Source organism: Oryctolagus cuniculus, chromosome 4, assembly GCF_964237555.1.
Source record: "Oryctolagus cuniculus chromosome 4, mOryCun1.1, whole genome shotgun sequence".
NCBI lineage: Eukaryota > Metazoa > Chordata > Mammalia > Lagomorpha > Leporidae > Oryctolagus > Oryctolagus cuniculus.
In genome coordinates, this window is record NC_091435.1 from 107725515 (window position 1) to 107749995 (window position 24481).

A 24481-nucleotide genomic window follows, 5' to 3' on the forward strand; every position below is an offset into this window, starting at 1 on the left:
GAAACTCCTCCTGGCCCTCATGCTCACCCCCAACAGGAAAGGGCCACCAGCATAGCTCAAGTAAGAAGGGAATTCCATGTCGGTGCGGACGGTCTGTGGGCTGGAGAAGGAGTTCTCAGAGACTCTAATAAAAGTGTGAGCACAGGGGTGGCCTTAGCTTGTCAGCATGGAAAACTTGCCCCACAGTCAATCAGACAAGGGCCAACTTAGGCCTGTGCTGTCTGTTAACAGCGGATGTAGGTGGCTTCTGAGCACTCCATGTGGCTAGTGTGACTGAGGAACTGAAATTTTTGTTTTATTCATTTTTTAAAAATTATTTTCACTATATTTGAAAAGCAGAGAAACAAAAAGAGATCTTCCACTCCACAAATGCCCCCAACAGCAAGAGATGGGTCAGGCCAAAGCCAGGAACCTGAAACTCATTTCGAGTCTCCCAGAGACCAAAGTACTTGAGCCCTTATCTGTTGCCTCCCAGGGTGCACGTTAGCAGGAAGTTGTATCCGAAGCAGAGGAGCCAAGACTCAAACCAGGAACTTGGATATGGGCTGCAAGTGTTCTAAGTGGCATCTTAACTGCTGCCCCAAATGCTCACTCCTATTTTATTCTATTTTAATTTAAATTTTAAAACTGGTATTGCAGTTAATGGGAAATTTTGAACTATGTTTGGAAAAGTGTGATATGATAATCTACTTTTCCTACTATAAATTCATGAAATCTGAATACAGTCAAGCCTTCTGATGAAGAGTTAGTGTCTGAATTGCTATCTGCTGAAAGTATGAAATACATGCAGAATTTCAAAATCTTGGTGTGAAGAAGAGAATGCCACTGTTTTAAAAAAGACTTTGGTTGAAGTTGGAATGTATTTAGGATGTTTTGGATTAAACAAAAATATATTATTGAAATTAATTTCACCTGCTTCCTATTGTTTTCCCTGACCGTAGCAATTGGTGCCATTCACTGGGGGCTTCCTGGAGGTTGGGATTTGTACTGAATCCTTTTATTAATCCTCAGGAGTACAGCTATCCAAATGACCGAGGTGCATGTCCTTAGTCTTTCTGGGTGACATTTTCTGGAACTCCTTGTCTATCACTGCCAGCAAAACCTTACAAAGGCTTAGGTAGGATTAAATCTTTCAATTGATGAGCAGGCTGTGTGTGCACTCTCTATAAATACAGTCGGACAGGTAAGTCTGCATTTACTGTGCACCCTCCTTGTGTCAGCCTTGAGAAAGTCACCCTGCCTCCCCAACACCTTCTGCAGAGACGCCCTCATGCTTCCCACTTGGCAGACGATGTGGCTTGTGAATAGAGCCCTTAGGAAGCCAGCTATGACCGTCAGGAAGCATCAGGGCTGAGATCTCATCCCCGGCAGTCTGAACGCTTGAGCTGTTTGCTGGCACCCCACCCCACACCGCCTTGCCTGCAACACTGCCAGGGTGCAGAGCTGTGGCATGGAGGCCACAGTGTCACCACTGGATCGACACCAAAGGATGCTTTTCCCAATTGCAGTCACATCCCCATGTGAAATGGCAGCAGAGAAAATATTACCCTGGTTCTTCGTCTCACATGGAAGAAGAATTTCCAAGTGAAGGCAAAGATTTAAAAGCAAGATTTATTAAAGTCAGAAACCTCCAGCCAGAGTGACCTGGAGGAAGCTCAAAGAAAGGCAAAACCCTATGGAGTATGGTGGTACTGGGGTTTTTAAGCACAATTTTGGGGAAGAAGAAACTTACCGGCTTGACATTCAGTTACAAGGCAAGGACAAAACCCATCAAAAGACCTGATCTGCAGTCTTCTTTGCCGGAGGGGTGAAATAGGTAACTTGTTTTTACAGAAACTGTGAGCTCAGGATGGAATCCCCACTCCCCTGCTATTCTTATGATAAAACTGGACGCTTTCAACTTTGCTAAAGATAACTTTTGGAGGAAGAAAGCATTTTGCACCCTAAATTTCCACTGGGACCAACCTGACTGCCTGTCCATCCATCTGATTCCTCACACCCAGACCAGAGTGACCCCAGGCTGTGGGCAGACTTGCAGGGTTCCTGTGGCAGCCTGCAGCCTGACAGATGTGCGGTGGTGCCTGGGAGTTGACAGGGTTTCTGGGCATGCATGGTCCACAAACAGGGTTCAGAAGGCACTTTGTGCTGGAATGGGAGCCCTTTGACTTAAGCACTTTTGGTTCTGAATGTTTTTTTAAAAGGAGTGGCTAACTCCTTGATCCCTGACATTGCTACTATAAAAGAGAAAGAACATCGGGGAATTTTACTCTTGTGCCCTTGAGCTTGTTCTCCAGCAGGCTGCCTTCAGTGTCGCTTCCTGGTTGGTAGTAAATGAAACTGAGACTCCACCTCCCTTCCCCGGCTCTCTGCTTGCCTCACAGTAACCAGCTGCCTGGCTGACATGGGGCATTCAGACCCAGACAGAGGCATGTCCTCTGTGCAGGCCCTGGGGGGCCCCAGTGCCGGGCAGACCTGCGTGCTGATCCTGATCTTCACAGTGCTCCTGCAGTCCCTCTGTGTGGCCGTGACTTACCTGTACTTCACCAACGAACTGAAGCAGGTCAGTACAATGCACAGTCCTGGAGGCTGTCAGCAACGGCCAGGTAGCTGCCTCTCCTGGCCCTCCCAGCTTGTGTCTCCTTGAAGACTTTGCTATGCAAGAAAATGCTCCCTTTCTCTGTCTGTAGACTCAAACTGCAAATGCATGTAATGCCTAGGAACTTCACCAAAGTCCGGGTTCAACGGACTGTGTGAAGCAACTGCACTTGCAGGACCGGCTGCACTAGATTCTTACAGGGGCAGCAAACACAACTCCCAAGGGGGTTTTCTGGTTCTTCCCCAGGGAAGAGAGGCAAAGTCTGGGTCCTCAGTTCAGCCACCTTGGAGTGTTCAATCAGAGTGTTTTCCTGGGCGTTTGTGGATTTATTGTTTTGTTTGTGGTTGTCTTTAAAAAAAAGAAAAAAGAATGCATTTTATAGCATTTGCAACTGCTACCATTCATGAGTGCTTTCTGCTCCAGGCTTTATCAATGCCTTATCCTTCTTGACTCATGAATTCTAGAGAGTGAGGGTAGCTGTGCTGGCACAAGGCCCATGTCTGGTTTTGCTACCAATTGCACATCTGGGGTCGAGTGTGCAGATCCCAGGAAGGTGTTAACATCTTTGTTGAGTGAAGGGCAGCCTTCACCAATGTGGTAGGGGCCACTAATATACAGGCAGAAAGAGCAGAGTCAGGGTGTGATCCACAGGTGGTCTTCAGCCACAGAACACTGCTTTTTTGTGTTCCGTGTGCAGCTAATGCCAGTGGAGTCTCAGGCAGACATGGCAGAGAGTTCACTTTCGGGTTCTCCACAGAGAGAAATGCTCTGTATGCACTATATGCTTATCCTCAGACGTCAGTCCTGTTAACCAGCATCGGGACTTTGTTCCCATGGCTTTTTTTTTTTTTTTTTTTTCAAAAATATAGTTGTTTCTGTGCTTCACAGAGAGAAGCCAAACTTTCAGAAGTTATCAAGTAGAATAATATGTGTATGAACTAAAGTCAGAAGCAGGCTGGAATGTCAGGTTTCTTTTCCCCACAAGACCTAAGGGACAGGAGGTACATGGGATCTTTGAGATATGTTTTTGTTCTAGCCCCATGGCATTTCTGTGTTGACAATAAGTGAGAACAAAAAGGCCTGGCATTCTGCCACTGCTTGACACAGCTGTGTTTTGGGTAAAGTCTATGATAAAGAAATTATCAGACTCAACATTTGGCTATTCATGAGAAAATATTTGAAAATAAAATTGTACTCTATGCTCATGGACTGTCTGGGTACAAGCACAAGTATATTAAGCTTTTTGACTATAAGACTTCTAGAAGTATGAATGTGAAAGTACTGAAAATAAGCCAACTCAACTTATTATTCCTTATGTCTGTTTTGCCCAATCAAGTATCATTGAGAGTTACAAGCTGGCAGGATCTTCCCACTCCCAACCCCCTCTCTCTGAGGACACTACAGACCTCCCAAGGAACTGTATTGCCCCAGCTCAGACCAGGCTTTGGAGGTAGAGCTGGGGCTAGCTCTAAGGTCTGCAGGTACCCACATCATGTTCTTCCTTGCACAGCAGTGTCGATAGGGTCAACATAGTTGCATCTTGTGATTTGCGCAACATCAAATGTGACAATTGACTAGGAAAGACAAGGAGAGTCTCAGAAAAATATAATTTGCACAAAAGTCACAGAGTGTTCACTGTCTGTTAAGGAAATGTTAATATTAATTTAGTTATCTGTAGAATATAAATGTAGTTATCTCAGTAGGCTAGACATTTTTCCTTTGCAAATGGATAACAGACTTTGGTTTTATATACAAGTAATTATTAAAATTATGATTATAATCAGATGACTTGGCACATTTAAAAGAGACTACCTATTTCAAAGAAAAAGCATTACTATGACTATAACCACACCTTTAGTTCTAAGTCTACATAGAAGCTTGTAATAATGCAATGTTGGCAAATCTGGAGCCAGCCCAACCTCCCAACCTAACCTTTGTTTACTCACAGCATAAACAGAACGAAGCTGATTTTCCATACATAGTAGCTGCATGAAATTGCACACATTATCAGGTGGTCCAATGTTAAGACTCAGTAACTAATTTTCTACTGAGCTATGTCATACAATTTTCTATTTTTTAAAAAACAAGATTTAAAGATTTTTTAAAAATGTCTTCAGTACAAATGGAATTTTTTTTAAAGATTTATTTATTTATTTATTTGAAAGGCAGAGTTACAGAGAGAGAGAGGCAGAGGCAGAGAGAGAGGTCTTCCTTCTGCTGGTTCTCTCCCCAGATGGCCACAACAGCTGGAGTTGTGTCGATCCGAAGCCAGGAGCCAAGAGCTTCTTCCTGGTCTGACAAGACCCCAAGTACTTGAACCGTAATCTGCTGCCTCCCAGCATGTGCATTAGCAGGAAGCTAGAATCAGGAGTGGAGCAAGCAGCAGAACCAAGACACTCTGATATGAGATGCAGGTGTCCCAACTGGAGTCTTCACCACTGTGCAAAATGCCCCAACCTGCTCCTGCATTATCTTTTAATTCTACCTTTTTAAGCCCCACTGCACACATACAAAAGAATTCAGTGAGAATTCTAGAAATAGAGGATAATTAACAGATACTAAAAGATTGTTATGTACCAGAAACTTGGGTAAGGATTGCCCTGTTTCATCCTCATGACAAACCACCATGTGTATGATGGCACCAAGAGCAGCCATCATGGAAACTCACTTCTCAGAACCAAGGGTTTCTGGAGCTGCAGACCAGTGCAAAAGCAGCCTCCACTTCCAGAGGTGACCACACTGCCCCAGTCCTCTCCCAGATGTGGTTAGCAAGACGAGAGCCCAACCGGCAGGGTACTGCAGGAAATTCATGGTTTAGGTAAGGAGGATGTGGTGAGGATCAGAGAAGAGAGGCACATCACATTAATAATCACTCACTATTCCCAGAATAACCACAGCACCACCACCCCAAGCACCATGTGTCTAGTCACTAGCCATGGCCAAGGTCAGTGTGAGAAACTACCGTATATGATTATGAAGGAAATATGTGGCAAGGGGGAGGGTGGCTGGAGCTTGATCTCATTGTTTAGAAATCAATATTGGGATATACACGGTGCCGTAGTAAGCTAAGCCTCTGCCTGTGGTGCCAGCATCCCATATGGGTGTTAGTTCATGTCCCAGTTGCTCCTCTTCCAATCCAGCCTTCTGCTATGGCCTGGGAAAGCAGTAGAAGATGGCTCAAGTCCTTGGGCCCCTGCACCCGTGTGGGAGACCTGGAGGAAGCTCCTGGCTTTGGATTGGCATAGCTCTGGCCATTGCAGCCATCTGGGGAGTAAACCAGCAAGTGGAACCAGTGAGGCAGCAGATTATGGCTCAAGTACTCGGGGTCCTGCTATCCACGTGGGAGACCAAGATGGAGTTTCCAGCTTCTGGCTTTGGGCTGGACCAGCTCTGTATGTTGAGGGCATTTGAGGAGTAAACCAGAGGATGCAGATATTTCTGTGTGTGTGTGTGTGTGTGTGTGTCCCTCTATCTGTAACTCTGCCTCTTAAATAAATAAATCTTGAAAAACAAGCAATCAATATTTATGCATAAAAATATTTAGAAAGACAAACATCAAAGTATTGATAACTGTGATCTCTACATGATAGAATTAGAGGTGTCTTTTTGCCTTTTAATTTTTCTATGTATTATTAGTTTTCTGTGGTGAATGTCAAAAAAACATCTATGCCATTCATAAGTCTCTTTTTTAAAAAAAGATTTATTTATTCATTTATTTGAAAGGCAGAGTTATATATAGAGAGGAACAGAGAGAGAGAGAGAGAGAGAGAGAGAGAGAGATCTTCCATCTGCTTGTTCATGCCCCAAATGACCACAACAGCTTGGGCTAGGTGAGGCTGAGGCCAAGAGCTTGGAACTCCAAGTACATGAGCCATCTTCCGCTGCTTTCCAGGCACATTAGCAGGGAGCTGGATCAGAAGTGGAGCATCTGGGGATAGAACTGGTGTCCACATGGGATGCTGGCTTCAGAGACAGTGGCTTAACCTGCTGCACCACAATGCAGGCTCCTCTTTATATAAGTCTTAAGAGAAGACAGTCACTGTATACGCATAGTCTGATCTTGACCTTGTAGACAAAAGAGATCATTCGAAGTTTAATGAAGAGGAAAGATTTTGAGTGTTTTTGTTTGTTTTGTTTTACTTTTTTAGTGGGTTGGAGCTTTTTTGTCTTTTCCCCCTATGTTTAGAAAAACATTATTTCACTTTTCCATGTTTTCTAGGTTGCCTGTGCATCCTGAATGTATCCAAGCTTCATTAACCTTGAGAAATAATGGAGCCACCTTAGCTTGCTAACCACCCATTTGTGTACAGCCAGGATCTTAATTTTCAAAGTTCCCCTGCCCACCTCCAGAAAATGTTTCTGGAAAGTCCCCAGGAGGTGTTGCAGACATTGGCCAGGCATGGATGTGGGATGGCCCCAGGATGCTAGGGCTCCACCTGTATGTCTCCCAAACCCCACAGGAGCTCACAGATTGCTGCCGGTCACTGTCCCAGCAGCTGTCCACTCTGCTGCCTCCTGAGCCCACGGCACTCTCGCTGTGTTCTCAACTCTTCCATGTTGCCATAGCTTCCAGCTGCTGGGAAGTGAGAGCCTCATTGTGTCTTACACACTTTCGTGACCCAACCTGTTACAGAGGTTGGAGAGCCTGCCTGCTTGGTTTGATCAAACCAATGCCTGCCAGGGCACATTTGTTCTAGAGCAGGAGTCACAAAAAGCTTGCTCTTCCTGGAACCACCCTTTGGACTTGTAACTGCTTCCCACGCTTTCTCCCTTCCTACCTGAACGACCCCACCTCCCTCATATATCTGATTAAGTTCCTTCCTTAGGAAGGTTTTTCAGCTCCCAAGTTGGAGACACAACTGGATGTTTGCAGTAGAACTGCATGAGCAGGCACAAACAAAGAAATATTGTCTCATTCCATTGCCAGTCATACCTGGATTGGCCCTAGCTGTCATGCTTAACTGCATCCCTAGTAGAAGGCTCTTCTCTTATAATTTAAAAGAGGAAAAAAAGAAAGATGTGGAAGGAATGCCTTAACTCAGGTTTGTACATTTGCATTTGAGCAACCCGGATCAAAAGTCTAGGGGGTATGTGTGTCTGAGGACAGAACCATACGACTCTGGCTGGGACCTTTCCTAAAACGTTGCTGTTTTTATTTAAAATGAGATTTTTCTTCTGTAGGAAAGAGTGGATTATTATGAATTCTCATCCCTCTTTAAGCCTTGCAATATCTTAGGTTCAAATAACAGATAAAAATGGCTATTTTCCTGTTTGTTTTCCAAAATAAGGCACATCAGTAGATTTTTACAAGGGAAGAATGTCTCTTAAATCCCTGTGGTTACAAACACAAAACAAAGTGGGAAAGAAGGAAGCAGAAAAAAAACAAAACAACTTCTGACCTTGTGTGAACTTCCTGTTTGTTTGGTTCCGTTTGGTTTAATAAGTTATCAGCCTGACAACAGAATACTGGGTAGTTTGGAGTGTGTGTGTGTGTGTGTGTGTATGTGTGTGTGTGTCTGTGTGTGTAACAACCAAGGACTTGCTGAGCCAGGTGATGACATTGTTGGCAGTGTGCTGGCTATTGTAAATGTTTATTCTTAATCAGAAGGAGGAAGCAAACTTTCAAATGTGTTTAAAATCTGTACTTAGCTAGCATGCACATTTAAGAAGGCACTGTCAGGTTTCTGGGGGTAACATGGGATAGATCCTGCCATCCAAAATGCAAGAAATCACCTATAACTAGAGTCTACCCAACCAGCCAAAGAAGCAGAGCATTACCCATGCGCTGTAGGGTTGGGTTAGCTTTTATTTAGGATCCGGGAATTTAAGCTGAGTGTGTTGCTTGCCTGATGGGTTTCCAGATTTAGAATGAGATCCATACCATGTCAGTGCTGAAGGGACCTCAGACATCATTACACGGAATTGGCTCAAAACTGTAATGAAGAGCGCCCACAGACGAGGGCAAGGAGCTTGGGAAGCCACTCACAGCCGGTTAGTGAGGGAGCAGGCAAGGGCACCACGACCCAGCATGCCTGACTCATACCATATCCACCTGCGTAGTCAAAGCACAAAGGACAGCAACTTGCTTTTATTTCAGGCATGAACTTATTCAAGATGCCAAACCTCCTCTGAAGCTTCCATCAGTTTCTGCCGTTTTCACTGCCAGATGAACAAAAATAAACGGCCGTGTGCATTATTTTTCCGTCCCAACCCAGATGCAGGACAAGTACTCCAAAAGTGGCATCGCTTGTCTCTTAAAGGAGGATGACAGTTCCTGGGACTCCATCGACGAAGAGAACATGAACAGCCCCTGCTGGCAGGCCAAGTGGCAGCTGCGGCAGTTCATTCGAAAGGTGAGTGACCTGCAGCAGCAGGCTTGGAAGGCTCCAGAAGAAGGACTCTTAGAGATCATCAAATCTAGATTCACTTTGAAAATGGGAAAATCAAGGCCCAGAGCGTTTGATTCCTCCCAGATTCACAGAACTAGGAAAAAGTGGCCCTGCACTAAGCAGAAAGCCCAGGCTGACTCGTGGCCTAGCCTCTGTCCGGACAGCCTCCTAACCTGGTCTCAGCTGTGGATCTTACATTTTGGAAACTGTGGCAGAGACAGGGCCAAGCGTTCAAGGTCCCACGATCCTAAACAACGTGTGGATGACTTTCGTTTTCATCCAGAAGACAAGAGGCCAAATGATGTTTTGTATTCTGGCCACGTGGGTTATATCTGCAGTTACATTTATATTTATTTCTGTATGCATAGAAACATGAAGAGGAAAGGAAGATGGAAGAAAGAGAGACTTGGAGAAATCGAAGATGATGGTATCTCACATAACGTCAGTAAATGACAAATTGCAAAAATAAATCTGCTGATGGAAGCTGCTTAAACAGGATTCCTAGCAGAAACATTCTATTAACTGACAGTTTAGTTTACTAAATGCAATTGATTCTACTTTCAACAATGTGACATAACTCTTTATAAGACGGCATTTAATAATATTTGCCTCTGCCTTCCTGAAAAGATCAGGAGAGATAAAAAAAAAAAAAAAGCACACTGTAACCCTGAAGCACTGAACATGCTACCATTGTTTTAAGAATCCTGGGGGAGTTCCAGAGGGGTGGAGAAGGATGTATTTTCGACATGTATGTAAACTCATGGTTTGGGTGCTCAGAATTCCTTTTGTCCATAGAAACTGTTAATGTTGGTGGTTAGGGCTCCAGTTTAGAACTCTAAGCAGGCCTGAAAATAGAGCCCAGGCATCCCCTTTGATGCTGACTTTCTGGGAGATGGAATTGAACTTCCACCTGGGAGTCCTAGAAGCACCCCTGCAACTGTACTGAGTTGGCTGGTCACAGGGGTGAGGACCAGGCAGAGCCTGGGCTGGAGAAGCTCACAAGGACCCTGAGAAGTGAAACTCCAATGTTGCTGGCATCAGAGGCTTGCAGCCCAGTAGGAGAGAGAAACTCGGAATTAGGTAGAAATCTGGAGACTGGGATGGGGCTGGATGCTGGGGCTGTGAGTGGGGAGGGAAGGGTGCAGGGGTGACTTGGGCACATCACTTTCCTACTTTGCTCCCTCACTCTACACAGAAGCTGGGGGAGAGCACCAAGGGCAGGCTCAGAGTGGGGAAAAAAATTCCCCATTTCTTTCAGGCACCTTCACTGAACAGACCATTGCCAATAAACATCTTATGCCCATTTCCTACATTATCTCATTGAATTCTCACAATAGCTCAGTGATGAAGAATCATTATTCTTATCTGTTTTTTTTTTTTTTAGTAGACATGGAAATTGAAGTTCAGTTCAGTTAAACAGAGCTGGTGCTTGTAACCCATATATATATATATATATATATATATATATATATATTTGACAGGTAGAGTTATAGACAGTGAGAGAGAGAGAGAGACAAAGAGAAAGTCTTCCTTCCGTTGGTGCACTTCTCAAATGGCTGCAATGGCCGGAGCTATGCAGACCCGAAGCCAGGAGCCAGGTGCTTCTTCCCAATCTCCCATGCGGGTGCAGGGCCCAAGCACTTGGGCCACCCTCCACTGCACTCCCAGGCCACGGCAGAGAGCTGGACTGGAAGAGGAGATGGACTAGAACCGGTGCCCATATGGGATACCGGTGCCCATATGGGATGCCGGTGCCGGAGGCGGAGGATTAACCAAGTGAGCCACGGGCCGGCATAACCCATATATTTGAATCTAGGCCATCTGACCATGTTCGCAGCCATTCTTTCATTCTGCCCCCATGTGGTAGGAATGACCTTTCTCTCCCCTTCCTGTAGAGAAAGGCACAGCAAAAGAGACAGAAAAATGAGAAAGGGAAATGAGGAAGACAGAAATGTGTGTGTGAGAGAGACAGAAACAGGGAGAAAGACACATACACACACACACACACACACACACACACACGGGGTTGCAGGGAGAGAAGGCTGAGGTCTCCTTTCCTCCCCTTCCCATCCGCCAGGGCCCATGGGACTGAGCCGAGTCAGAGTCTCCATTTCTGGGGCCAGCCTTGAGGCCTGGGGAGAGCAGGGAGCTTCTGATCTGGGGAGGAGGCGCAGAGGAGGCGGGTTTCTGGCACTCACAAAGTTAACAGCAGTGATGGGGAAGGCGGGAGGGTGGGGAGTGAGAGTCAAAGCCCTCAGGAGTGGCAGAGCAGAATGGAAGGGTTCAGAAGCCGTAGGTGAGCCAAGCCGGGGTCAGCCTGGTAAGAGAAGGGCTCGGTTTTCCCCGTTGGTTAGTACAAGGAGGGGTTTGAGGGGGGTATTTAGCAAAACTACAGACCTTGGTGAAAGATCCTGATGCTGAGGAAGCCTCAGCTACATTCTGAGTCGTGAGAGCATTACGGGGTGTTGCCCGGGCACGTGTGGGTGAGCTGCCAGCATTGGCAGAGGGAGAAACCAGCCCTTCCATCTTCGCGTGTGGGTCTGTCTGTTTCAAGCCCCTGGGCTCTGTCCACAGCACCCACACAGACACACACTCAGACACACTCTGCCCACAGAGGGGATGCACCTGTCAGTCACACAGACACCCTGGAGCACCAGGCTATTCCCTGGGCAGATGGCTCCTTCCCCCTGCTGCTCCAGGTGTAGCTTTTCAAGGACTTCATCCAGAAACGTAAATTTCCCCAGCAGAAGACCAGCCTTTCATCATTAGGTGGAGACCTTGTCCCAACATCCCCTCAGCGCCTGTCCCACTCTGTGCTTGAACAGCTTAGAGCTTTCTAGATCCTTATGTTACATAGAAATTTCCTATTTGGCATCAGCAAGAAGGACCATAGGCATTCTTAGTTTCAACTTTTAGGGAAATTAACAAGCCTTATTAATACTATTTGCAGATGCTTTTGAGAACCTATGAGGAAACCATTCCTACGGTTGAAGGTAGTATGTTTTGTTGTTGTTATTTTAATTTTCTACTCTCAACTTCTTGGCAAGTGAATAGCTCTCTGTCTTTGCCCTGATGCCGATCACACACCCCCACCTCTGACCTGCTCCTCCATCTCAAGCTGCTGTCGATTTCCTTCCCTCTTTGCTGTGGCAGCCGGAAAGTTCAGAACCAAATCCGCCCCACTGGGGTCACAACTTTATTTCAGCTTCATTTTTTTCTTCCCATGAGAATTTTTTCATTTCAACTTCTTCACTTCTTTATTTTTACCTTCTATTGCGCTACAACTAAGCCATCTTAAATCCTTTCTCAAGCACTTCAGCAAATAAAAGATTCCAGGACCCCTGAAGTAGGCTACTGACCACCACCAGGCTCTAGACCTTTTTTTCACAAAAGAGTCCCTCATTCCACCACTGTCACCCCCGCCCCGCCCCCACCATCTCCCAGCTATCTTTCCCCCACCCACAATCCTCACCCTGCGGTCTCCACCCACGGCCAGCTTCCTGTTCATGGTCAGCCGCCTTCTCCTGACACACAGCCAGTGTCGGTACTGATGCCCAGGCTAGTTTCTTTAGTCCTCCATCTGGCTGCTTTCATTTCTGTCCCCTCCTGCCCTTCACAGCTCCTTGAATAGCTCTTCCCAGAGGCCTTTCCTGGCCATTTTTCTGCTATGTTATTTCTATGCATATACCTTGTTCATATATATATATACACATACACACACACACGTATATACATACATATATGTAATCCATGTGCTGCCTTCTTATCTATCAGATTAAAGAAATGATGTCTGTTTATCTCATCTCTATACACCTAGCTCCTAACTCTACCCCTCAGGACTAGTGGGTTCTGTTTTTCCTCCCCTAGGCCTTTACCTCTCAGTATGTGTGTGCGTGGTGGTGGTGGTGTTGATATGAACTTCATATAATGGACAATCAGCATGTGCAACAACCCGATTGGATGTAATTACCATGCTCACAACACTGTGCTACCATATCCTCTCTACCCAGAAGCTTCCGAATACACATTCTTTCAATGAATAAACAAATAAATAAAATTACTGGATTAAATTCTTCATCTTTGACACCTTATATCCCTGTTTTCCTGTACTAAGACCTGGAAGGCTGAATACATATTGCGGAGAGTCCTAGTGCTGGGGCATAGCCTGGCAGACAAGAAACTGCTTTTTAATATATGTGCTGTTCATGATGTCTTCCTACTTCTCAGCCACCCTTTTGTGATAAACTTCGTCATCACTTAACAGCCCCGATTTCCCTTTGCTAAATCTGCTTTATTAAACACAAAGGGCAAGACTGGGGCCTGGAGTCTAATCTTTCTGATCATTCTCCCAAAGGTCAAAGCAGTGGCAGGATGTTAAACACTCCTCTTGTTCCAATGAGGCACACCAGATCATGATTTATAGTAGGTAAATGTACAATTGCCAGTGTTGAAAGAATAATATTTTTTTTTACTCATCTCTGTAAGGTTTAAAAACCACTCACTAGCCTGTGTATCAAGTGGTATCCATGATACCCAAATATATGTATCCACACATTTTGTTTTGGGAAGTGTTTGCTGTATCCAGTAGGAAATTTCCTCTCCCTAAAATTGCTTTCCCATATCCTTGGCATGTCCTCAAGTGCAAGATATTTATAACTGGACTCAGCTATTGAATAATTAAAGACAAATGTAAAGGCTAGGGGCAGTCAGGGCATGATGAATTATTTATCCAGTGGAGGGTAAAGGTCAAGGGACAAGTCAAGGTTCTGTGACTAATATGTTATTAGCTATGCATCTCCACATCACATTTGGTCTTCAGTAAATAAATACCCATTCACCCTGAATGCTAACATCTAATACCAGATAGGTGGAAGAGATTCTCATTTCCCATTCATTCCTCTCCTGTGGAATTTTATCACCTCCTCTCATCCTCTCTGCTACCAGGCTACAGTAGGGCCTCCTGTTCTGAGGTCTAATCAATTTTAATAGACTGGTAACTTGCCTACTGGCCTCCAACCTTCTCATCTTCTATCAGATCTTACTTGTACATAGGTTGGCTTAAAGCACAACACATATCTCTTCATCTCCAATAACAAAAGCTCTGAGTCTCCTGTGCCATATAAAGTCCCAATCTCTTAGCCTAACACTCAGATTTTCTATAGTTTGGTTCTCATCTAAGCTGGCAACCAAATTCCTCTGAGCTCCTGTCTCAGGAATGCTTTCTGCATCCTTCCTGGGAACTCTGTGTTAGCACTTTGAAAATGACTTTTCCCCATCCCTACAGGCTCCCACCCTGCCCATCCTCATGTTGTTCAGATATTTGTCCTTGTACTTCAAAGAGTTTCTTGTGTTTGTTTGTAGTTCTTCTTCTCCCTAGAAGGGTGCCTAGAACAGGTGCGGTGGGCACTTTGATTGGTTGAAGCAAGTGAATAGAAAGGGTCTCAGCACCAACTCCTTCTCAAACTTTTCACTGACCCCAGCTCTCAAAAAAATAGGAATATTTCTCCTCTCTGACCACTTATTACTCATTTCTATGTCTCATAGTAAATTTTTAACCTCTAGTTCATATTTTCCCTAAAAGACTGTAAGTTCCTTGAGCACTCAGTTAATGCAATCAATGATTAATCTTTGTATCCCTGTATAGCATGGAGTAGTGCCTTTCTCTGGTAATATTTGTTTGATGCAAAAAAATCTAATTTACCTTAACAACCAATGAAAGCACACTTGGAAAATCTGAACTGATATTTAAAGAGGGTATTTTGTTGAATTTGTATTTTTTAGGTTGCTTTGAAGTACCTTAGATGGTGGTCAATAAATATTTTTTCTATTACAGTCTAGTGAATTAGCAATTTTATATGTTCCTGTATGGAATATTGTGACCAGCATGCCACTTCCTGTCCCTTTTTCCACTTGAGAGGAAGGGGTACAGGATGACTGTTGGATACCAGTTTGTAACATCAATGGACAATTACTATCATTGCTATGCCTGTAGAATCAGTAGCAGTTAGCAAAGTGAAAAAGATGATTGAAATGACAAAAATCGGCACCACTCTAATTGTTTGTATACATAAATCAAAGTGAAAATTTGCCAATACCTGGTTATTTATGTGCTCTAAACCACACAGCATGATCATTACAAGGCCATAGTTATTGTTTCTTGTCAAGGGGCCAGGCTCTTCACTTTGTTGTATTCCATTTGAAGTATTTTTCAGAGTAAACATAAATTGAAGTAAACAGGTCATCAGACCTAAACATAGGCTGTGTTTATGAAATCCCATGAAATCAACTTTGAAGCCTGGGTGCTCATAGTGCCTGATGGCCAATGGCTGTGAACAGCAATGTATTTTTTGTGTGCTGATGATTTTCTACCATTTCTGTTTTAGAAAAGCCACAAACTATTCCTTCCCTAGTAAGAGAAAAAGAAAGAGAAAGAGGGCCTCAGAGAGTAGCAGCTCACCTAACTGGGAACAGCTGGAGAAGCTTTATCTCAGTCCCTGCTCCAGGTAAGAGCAACAACACCTGACTTAAATGAAGGCAATGGGAGAATTGCTCCAAATAAGTTATCTCTTTAACGTCTACATGCAACATTTGTATGCCATCAGAGCGACCTAAAAATGCTCAGTAGTAATCAAGTCTCAGATTGACTTCTTTCAAAAGTTAGATTACAGAGCAAACAATGTAAGCAAGTGAAGCTTATGTTTCTTTATTGGCAAAGTACAGAAAATCCTTCACTCATAAAATAGTGAAGATTAACTGTAACACAAACATCTAGTCTTCTGTAAAGCTCCAATAGTTGCCTTTATTATAATGAAGTTTTGTCTCAAATTAGAGACATTTCAGACATCAGTTAACAGATGAAAAGGTTATTTGGGGGGTTTTGTTTCTGTGTCTGTTTTGTTCTTTGCTGAGCAATTTCCTTCCTGGTATTCATGAATTCCTATTTTATAAGATTAACATGCCTTGTCTACAATTGAGCTAGTCATTACAATGCTATTCTTTTTTTTTTTTTTTTTTTTTTTTTTTTGCTAATAATTAACAAATCTGAGAGTGTTTTAAGCACTTAAAAAGCTACATTTTGGCCGGCGCCATGGCTCACTAGACTAATCCTTCACCTGTGGCGCCGGCACACCAGGTTCTAGTCCTGGTCGGGGCACCAGATTCTGCCCCAGTTGCCCCTCTTCCAGGCCAGCTCTCTGCTGTGGCCAGGGAGTGCAGTGGAGGATGGCCCAAGAGCTTGGGACCCTGCACCCACGTGGGAGAACAGGAGAAGCACCTGGCTCCTGCCTTCGGATCAGCACGATGCGCCAGCCACGGTGGCCATTGGAGGGTGAACCAACGGCAAAGGAAGACCTTTCTCTCTGTCTCTCTCTCTCTCACTGTCCACTCTGTCAAAAAAAAAAAAAATCTACATTTTGCACCAGTCATGGAGATAAACCCCAAAATTAAACACCATACTTGTAATTTTTAAAAGATTTATTGTATGTTTATTGAAAGGCAAAGTTACAGAGAGAGAGAGAGATCTTCCATCCACTGGTTCACTCCCTAGATGTCCACAACAATCAACAGTTGTGCCAGGCCAAAGCCAGGAACTCGGAATCTCTTCTGGGTCTCCTGCATGGATGCAGGGCCCCAAGCCAGGTTCCACTGCTTGCTTTCCCTGTCCATTATCAGGGATCCAGAATAGAAATGGAGCAGCTGGATCTCAAACCCTCACCCATATGGGATGCCAGTACCACAGGCAGCAGCTTTACTAGCCATGCCACAATGCTAGACCCATAATTGTATTTTTGGAGGGCCCCTTGCGTTCAAAATCTCAGACAGTTAAAGACTCAAGGATCAGTAGAGCTTTAAATTTGGCTTCCTTTGCCAGACTTTACGTCTTTCTTATTTTGGACTACAGATGCCTTCTGCTTGGATAGTGCCTTTGACTCTGGAGAGCTGAGAAAAACCAAGCATGAACTCAAACAGTCCCACAAGAGTAACAAGCAGTCCTGAGCTCTAGGCTTAGGAAATAGATGACATTTCTTTTGATTTCTTTCTACATTGTGAATTTGAGTTTACTCGCTCAAGAAGGGAACAAGGGGTTCAGGTTCTAAGTTCCACCTGAGAGTAAAAATTGCCATCAGAATGGGCTGTCCCTGGTGCCACTATTCAGAGCTGAGTGTGACAGGTGTGGTATAAGGATCAGGAGAGATAATAGACAGGCAGGGATCTCCCAACAAGTCACATTAATATAGCAGCATCCTGATTTGTGTGTAGAATTTGTAATCCATGTAAGATTGAAGGAACAAGAAGTGCAGTATTAGATTGAAATCCTTTGCACTCTCCACAAAAATATGGGCTGGCTGCACCTGCCGAGACACTCATTGCTTTGCCATAACTCCCATTTGTTAACTCTCTCTAATCTTCATTCAGGCTCCCAGAGTGGAAAGAATTTGGGCCAGAAAATAAGCTCCTGGGAATCATCAAGGAAAGGACATTCATTCCTGAACAATTTGCACCTGAGGAATGGAGAGCTGGTTATCCATCAAACAGGACTTTATTACATCTACTCCCAAACATACTTTCGATTTCAGGAACTTGAAGAAATTTCAGGAACAATTTCAAGAGAAGAGATCAAAAAGAGGAACAAACAAATGGTACAATATATTTACAAATGGACAAGCTACCCTGACCCTATACTTCTGATGAAAAGTGCTAGAAATAGTTGTTGGTCTAAGGATTCGGAATATGGACTCTATTCCATCTATCAAGGAGGAATATTTGAGCTTAAGGAAAATGACCGAATTTTCGTCTCTGTAACGAATGAGCAGTTGATTGACATGAACCAAGAATCCAGTTTTTTTGGGGCCTTTTTGATTGGCTAAATGATCTGCAAAGGAAAAAAAAGCAATCTGCTCAAAGTGACCATTTGTTCTTCAGGATAATATACTATGAAAATATCTGCAATAAGTCTAACAAAGAATGGCAACCAGAACAGAACAGCCTCAATCAAAAACTCTAACACACACTGTTCAGCATCTCTGAAAGGACTTATTCTAGGATCCTCCCAAGGCTCTATCTAATATGAGTTTGCTAGCAGAAATTTAGAGGTTCTTAGCTTCCAAGCAGTTACACCGCAGTTAAAGCTATGTCACCATCTTCTCCTTGCGAAGGTTGCATAAGAAAGAGCAGCAATCCATCTGTTCAGTAGGGATACCACAGTGGTAGCTGCCAGATAGTGTTGACGACATCCCCAAGTTGGGAGAGAAAGGGGCTCCACTGCAGGTTCCTAGTCTTGGGAGGCAATGCTCCATCACGATGTGCAGTGTGCAAAGAGAGTCTGTGTTGTGCAAGACCTTGCAGGATTATAACACACACCTGGATTTGATGGAAATAAGACAATTCCACTCAAAGTACAATAGTTTTATAAAAAAAAATTTGTAAAATTAAAAAAATCATCCAGAGTGAACAGGGTACCGGTAGGAACTATTCCTGAATGACTTGTGCATTTTCACTACTGAAAGTCAGGCTCAACTAAAGCACTGAACGTATTTTCCATAAAGGACTTTGTAGCAAGTGGTTACGTGATCAAAAACAAGGGAATTTGGTTTCATGTGAGCAGAAGAGATGGGAAAGTGGAAATGACAAGCACAAACAAATTGGCAAAAAGGAGCCAAATAAAGTCACTCCCCTTGCCCCCTGCCCAATGTCGATATGTGATATAGATCTGCCTAAGTTTGCATCACTTATTTTGACCTGCAAAAAGAACATTAATTACTGTTGAATTCCAAAATCATCACACAAAACATTTCACCATTTAATCCATCCACTTGGGGGAAAACTAATTGGGTTATTTCTAACCACAGCATAATTGACACTCTTTGGTGGTATGTCCAAACCTTCATTTAAATGGAATACGATCAGCAAGATCTTCAAAAATGCTCATTTGAATTTAAATATACAATGTACTAGAAACACCTGACACTTGTGAACACTCTACCTTTATTTTTCCCTAGTACCAATCAAGTTCTTACATCCTAACAAATCAAAGTATTTGTGGCCCTCCTTTTGAAACCTTCTTGCTAGAATGTAAGCATTGAGATTTCAGGGAACATTTAGTCTCATTTACAATTGTACCCCAGTACCTAGAATATTACCTGAACACAACACCCACACAAAACACACTTGAGAAAAAATGAATGGCTGGATGAATACATAACCATAAGGAAAAGATAGGGAGGTATTCCGTGACCCCTTACACCAAAAGAACATTGGAAAACGCTAGAAGTTTCCGGGGGGGGGGGGGATCTTTTTATTAAAGATTTAAAACTCAGGAAAAAAGACTAAGAGTTTTGATAACGTAGCATTTGGGGATGGAAAAGAGAATTAATTTTTGCTTTATATTTTTATACTAGGTTGTACAATGTTTTTCAATAAAATGTCATAATGTTAAAGTATGTGATTTTTGTTTTTATGTGCTCAGTTTTGTATTATGGTGCCAAGATTAGTAGAAAGGGAGGAATGATTTCTAATCTATTTTTGGTGTTATCTTTTATCTGACACATCTTAGACAAGATGTGAATTGCTCACTTTTTACTTAATATGCTCTAATGTATCAATCCTTTTCTTTATGGCTACTGTTTTTGTGATAGGTTGAATTATTGAAGTCCTATTCCCTAGTACTTTAGGATATAACCTTCTTTGGAAATAGGGTTGTGGCAAATATAGTTGGGATGAGATAAAAATGGAATAGGTCAGTCCTTAATACAAAATGATTACTGTCCTTGTAAGAAGAGGGAAATTTGGAGGCAGAAGCACAGGAAGGAAACTGGTAACAACAGACCCAGAAATTAGTGTGATACAAGTTCTAGCCAAGGTCCGCAAGCATCCAAGGCCATTACCAGAAGCTGGGAGGAGACAAGGAGGAGCCAGAGCCTCAGGGGAAGCAGGGCCAAGCTAGCACTTTGATTTCAGGCTCCGGCCTCCAGAACTGAAACGAAGCACATTTCTGTTTTTGAAAGCTACCCAGTTTATAATACTTTGTTCCAGGAACCCTAGGAAACGAAACAGCTGATATAGCTAGTCTAAAGTAGCTGATGCAGTGGGAGTATTTCCAGCTGATAATCATATACACATCAGCACGGTTTTCCTAAACATTTAGATGCTTGTCATTGTTTGATAGTATAAGTCAACTGTAGTTTGATTGGTGTGTTCGGTGAGAGAAGGGTAAAATGCTATCTTTTTACCACATAAATAGCCAGTTGTTCATCATTTTCTTTGGGATAGTCCACTCTTTTCTCCACTGATTTTAATTTCATTTTATTCACATACCAAACACCCATAGGTCTTAATCTGTCCAGACTTTTTCCTATTGGTCTGATTGTCCATCTTAGCATCCATAACATCTTTTGGGGGGAAAAAACTGGCAAAATACACAAAACAGAACATTTACAGGGGCCGGCGCTGTGGTGTAGCAGGTAAAGCCTCCTCCTGCAGTGCCAGCATCCCATATGGGCACAGGTTCGAGTCCCGGCTGCTCCACTTCTGATCAGCTCTCTGCTATGGCCTGGCAAAGCAGTAGAGATGGCCCAAGTCCTTGGGCCCCTGCACCCGGGTGGGAGACCCAGAAGAAGCTCCTGGCTCCTGGCTTTGGATCAGCACAGCTCCGGCTGTTGTGGCCATCTGGGGAGTGAACCAGCGGATGGAAGACCTCTCTTTCTCTCTCTCTCTCTCTCTCTCTCTGCCTCTCCTTCTCTGTCTGTGTAACTCTGACTTTCAAATAAATAAATAAATCTTAAAAAAAATGTACAGTTTTCATTCTTCTCTAGTGCACAGTGCATCAACACTATTGTCAGCCGTCACCATTATTCATCTCCAGAATGTTTTTGTCATCCTAGACTGCTGAACAGGTTAAATAACAACACCTCTCCCTTGCCCCCTTCACCCAGTGCCTGGAAAACACCATTTTACTTAATTTCTTCATCTTTGGTATCTCATGGAAGTGGAATTGTGTGATATGTGTCCCTTTGTGTTTCATTTACTTCCTTAACAGAGTGTCTCCAAGGTTCATCTGTACTGTAGCTTGTGTCAGAATTTCCTTCCTTTTCAAGGCTTACTAAAACTGCATTTAATGAAATACTACCGTTAGTCAGTCATAATATCTTGTTTTAATTAGTTGTTTTACTACAAAGTTTCTTACAGTTATTTATTTATTTATTTGTAAAAGTGACAGAAAGAGAGCGAGAGAGAGAGAGAGACAATCTTCTATGCACTGGTTTACTCCCCAAATGTCTGCAACAGCCAGGGTGAGGTCAGGCTGAAACCAAGAGCCTAGAACCCATGTGGGTGGCAGGGGCCCAAGTACTTGAGACATCATCTGTTACCTTCCAGGCACTTTAGTAGGAAGCTGGATTGGAAGCGGAGGTGGAACTCCATCCAGGCACTCTGACAAGGCCTGTGGGTATCCCAAGCAGTGTTTAAACCTGCCGTGCCATAATACCTGCCCCTCTCCCCACCACAATGTACTACAATTCTTTCTATGCATTCACTTTCTTTAGTCCTGTGTTTCAAAATAATGTGAGCTCTTCTTAGCCCTTAATTTTTCTCCATGAATTTAGAAACTTCTTGAAGTCTGCACACAAATACATATACACATGATTTGAGAGACTTTGATAGAATTGCATTGAATTGGTGAATTAATTTGGGGATAGTTTCTATATTTTAGATATTGATAATTCCCAAATATGAACCATCATACCTCTTTTTTAAAATTTATTCAAGAAGCAGAGTTACAGACAGTGAGAGGGAGAGACAGAAAGGTCTTCCATCCTCCGGTTCACTCCCCAAAATGGCTGCAATAGCCTGAACTGAGGTGATCAGAAGCAAGGACGGAGCAAGGATCTTCCTCCTGGTCTCCCACATAGGTGCAGGGGCCCGAGGACTTGGGCCATCTTCTACTGCTTTCTCAGGCCACATCAGAGAGCTGGATCAGAAGTGGATCAGCTGAGACTTCAACCAGCGCCCATATGGTATGCCGGTGCCGCAGGCAGAGGATTAATTTACTGTGCCACAGCGGGGCCCCAACATCATACCTCTTTACTTATTTAGACTTTCTGAAATGACTTTCACTGAGATTGTATTTGTTTTGTTGTTTTTGATGTTGTGAGTGTGATCTATGTCTTTTAATTCTGCTCTAAGGTAGCTGATGCCAAGAATAGGCATTAACCTTGCATGGCAGCATAATGCAGTGATTAGAAGCATTGTCTGGCTCTGATTTGATGGGGTTCAAATCCTTGCTCTACCACCAACTTGGGCCTGTAAAATGGGAGAGTTGCCATAGTACTTTCACAGAATTCATGCGAAGATTAACAGAGTTTACACATACATTCTTAGCACAGTGCCTGGTAGGCAGCTTTTATTGTTACATTGATTTCTACCCAGAAATTCATACTCAAAGCCTTTGGAAAGTATAAGTATTTCCAGGAAAGGATAATACACGATAAAATATAAAGCCAAAATGATTGTAATTTTAATTTAAACTCCATTTTTATTTTCTACAGTACTTAAACCAGAAATGCTGTAAAATTGTCATATTATTTAGTACTTAGTAATAAATATTGCCGCACTGATTTATACCATGTTTGTGAAAATAAGCCCATCTTTCCCCACTTTATGATCATTGTCGTGTACCCCACATGCTGTGATATTAATGTTCCTATTCTCAAGAAAAACAGAATGTATGTGTACAGATATAACATCTACATTTGAAGCAAATATGACAAGATGTTAAAAATTACTCAATCTGGGCCAGTGCCGCAGCTCACTAGGCTAATCCTCTGCCTTGCGACGCCGGCACACCGGGTTCTAGTCCCGGTCGGGGCGCTGGATTCTGTCCCGGTTGCCCCTCTTCCAGGCCAGCTCTCTGCTGTGTCCAGGGAGTGCAGTGGAGGATGGCCCAAGTGCTTGGGCCCTGCACCCCATGGGAGACCAGGAGAAGCACCTGGCTCCTGCCTTTGGATCAGCGCGGTGCGCCGGCCGCCCCGCACCGGCCGCGGCGGCCCATTGGAGGGTGAACCAATGGCAAAGGAAGACCTTTCTCTCTCTCTCTCACTGTCCACTCTGCCTGTCAAAAAAAAAATTTACTCGATCTGAAAATTAAAAAACAAAAATGCACAAAATAATTATAAAACTATGTCAATAGGTATTTAATATGTAAAGATGCAATTTGCAATGTTAATAACTTGAAGGGTGCCAAGGGACAGAGCTATAAAAGAAGCAGAGTTTTGGATGCAATTTAAAGCAAGGAGACAGGTAAGGGAATGTGCTTGGATGTTAATAGCAACAGATGAGGCAGGAAAAGGTCACCCACAGAAAGAAACAATGCCCACAAATGAAGCTCATTTCAAAAGCTTGCATAAAGAGGTGTTTGATATCAAGATAACAATAGTTTCAGGCAATGGAAGCAATTTGTGCAGAAACTGATTCAAATATCTTAGAGAGTTTTGAAATCTTAGTCTGAAGAATGACTACTGAACTTTGTAGATAGACTTGCAAAGCCAATGCAAAAAGACGTTATTTATAAAAACCCAGTCAACCAAATCATGGGAGGTCACTGACTGAAAATAATGTTCTGTAATGCAGTTACAAATGCCAATAATGTCCTTGACCATGGTGACAAAAGGACAAAAGCCTTTTCTTTTACAAAATGATTTAACATATCTTCTGGTGTCTTATTTGCTGAGCCATACAGAAAAGACAGTTTTTGGTTCAATGCACAAAATGTACAGGTTACGATACACACATTCACAGTTTTGTTAACAATGAAATTAATTTCTCTGGCTTTAAGTGACATAGTAACTTTAAAAAAAAAAAATTCCTATTCACCAAAGACATGATGAATGTGAAATGACAGCATGATAGTATTATTTTCCAGTCCAGAGGAACCATTACTGCGCCCCCTGGTGGATGCTTTCCTGTCTTGAGCCAATCTTGAGGGACTATCAGAATCACCTGGGGCAATTATAAAACACAGATTTTAGGAGCTGGTGCTCTTTAAATCTTTAAAAAAAAAAAAAAAAAAAAAACAACCAAACAACAAGACAGGTTTTTAGAATCCACCCAAAGTTTGTGATTTAGGAGGTAGGACTTGTAGCCTGAAAATTTGCATTTCTAACAAGCTCCCAGTTGATACTGATGGTGCTGGTTCACGGAATGCATTTTTTCATTTAATTTTTAAATTTTGTATTATAAATTGACAAATTCAGTTGTATGTATTTATCAGATACGAAGTGATATTATGATTTATGAATATAGTATAGAATAAATAAATCAAGTTAAGTAACATATCTATCACTTCAAAAAACACTTTACCTTTTTTGTAGTGAGAATATTTGAAATTTACTCTCAGCAATTTGGAAATTGCAATTTTGAAACCTGAATACGATACCCTATTAATAATTGTATTCTATGCAATAGATCTAAAATCAATCATTTCTCCTATTTAATGGAGACTTTG

At 42.9% G+C, this 24481-nt stretch overlaps 1 protein-coding gene across 2 annotated transcripts; it reads left to right on the forward strand.

Moving 5' to 3' along the window:
* Positions 1 to 1384: 1384 nt before the first annotated feature.
* Positions 1385 to 19421, forward strand: TNFSF10 (TNF superfamily member 10). 2 transcript variants are annotated; one of them, XM_002716426.5, is made up of 5 exons: positions 1385 to 2560; positions 8812 to 8949; positions 11936 to 11978; positions 15369 to 15488; positions 17401 to 19421. In XM_002716426.5, exons 1-5 carry the CDS (start codon positions 2402 to 2404, stop codon positions 17850 to 17852), a joined length of 912 nt encoding a protein of 303 aa, XP_002716472.2. In that variant the 5' UTR covers positions 1385 to 2401; the 3' UTR covers positions 17853 to 19421. The 2 variants fall into 2 exon arrangements, with proteins under 2 accessions (XP_002716472.2, NP_001316014.1); NM_001329085.1 differs by having other exon boundaries at positions 2402 to 2560; positions 11936 to 11981; positions 17401 to 17852.
* The last annotated feature ends 5060 nt before the right edge of the window (positions 19422 to 24481 follow it).

Excerpts from the sequence above, each read along its gene's own strand:
- TNFSF10 (NM_001329085.1), top strand. The coding sequence starts at position 2,402 with ATGGGGCATTCAGACCCAGACAGAGGCATGTCCTCTGTGCAGGCCCTG. Across the intron at positions 8,950-11,935 it reads TGCGGCAGTTCATTCGAAAG|ATGCTTTTGAGAACCTATGA; the intron begins GTGAGTGACCTG and ends TACTATTTGCAG. Across the intron at positions 15,489-17,400 it reads TATCTCAGTCCCTGCTCCAG|GCTCCCAGAGTGGAAAGAAT; the intron begins GTAAGAGCAACA and ends ATCTTCATTCAG.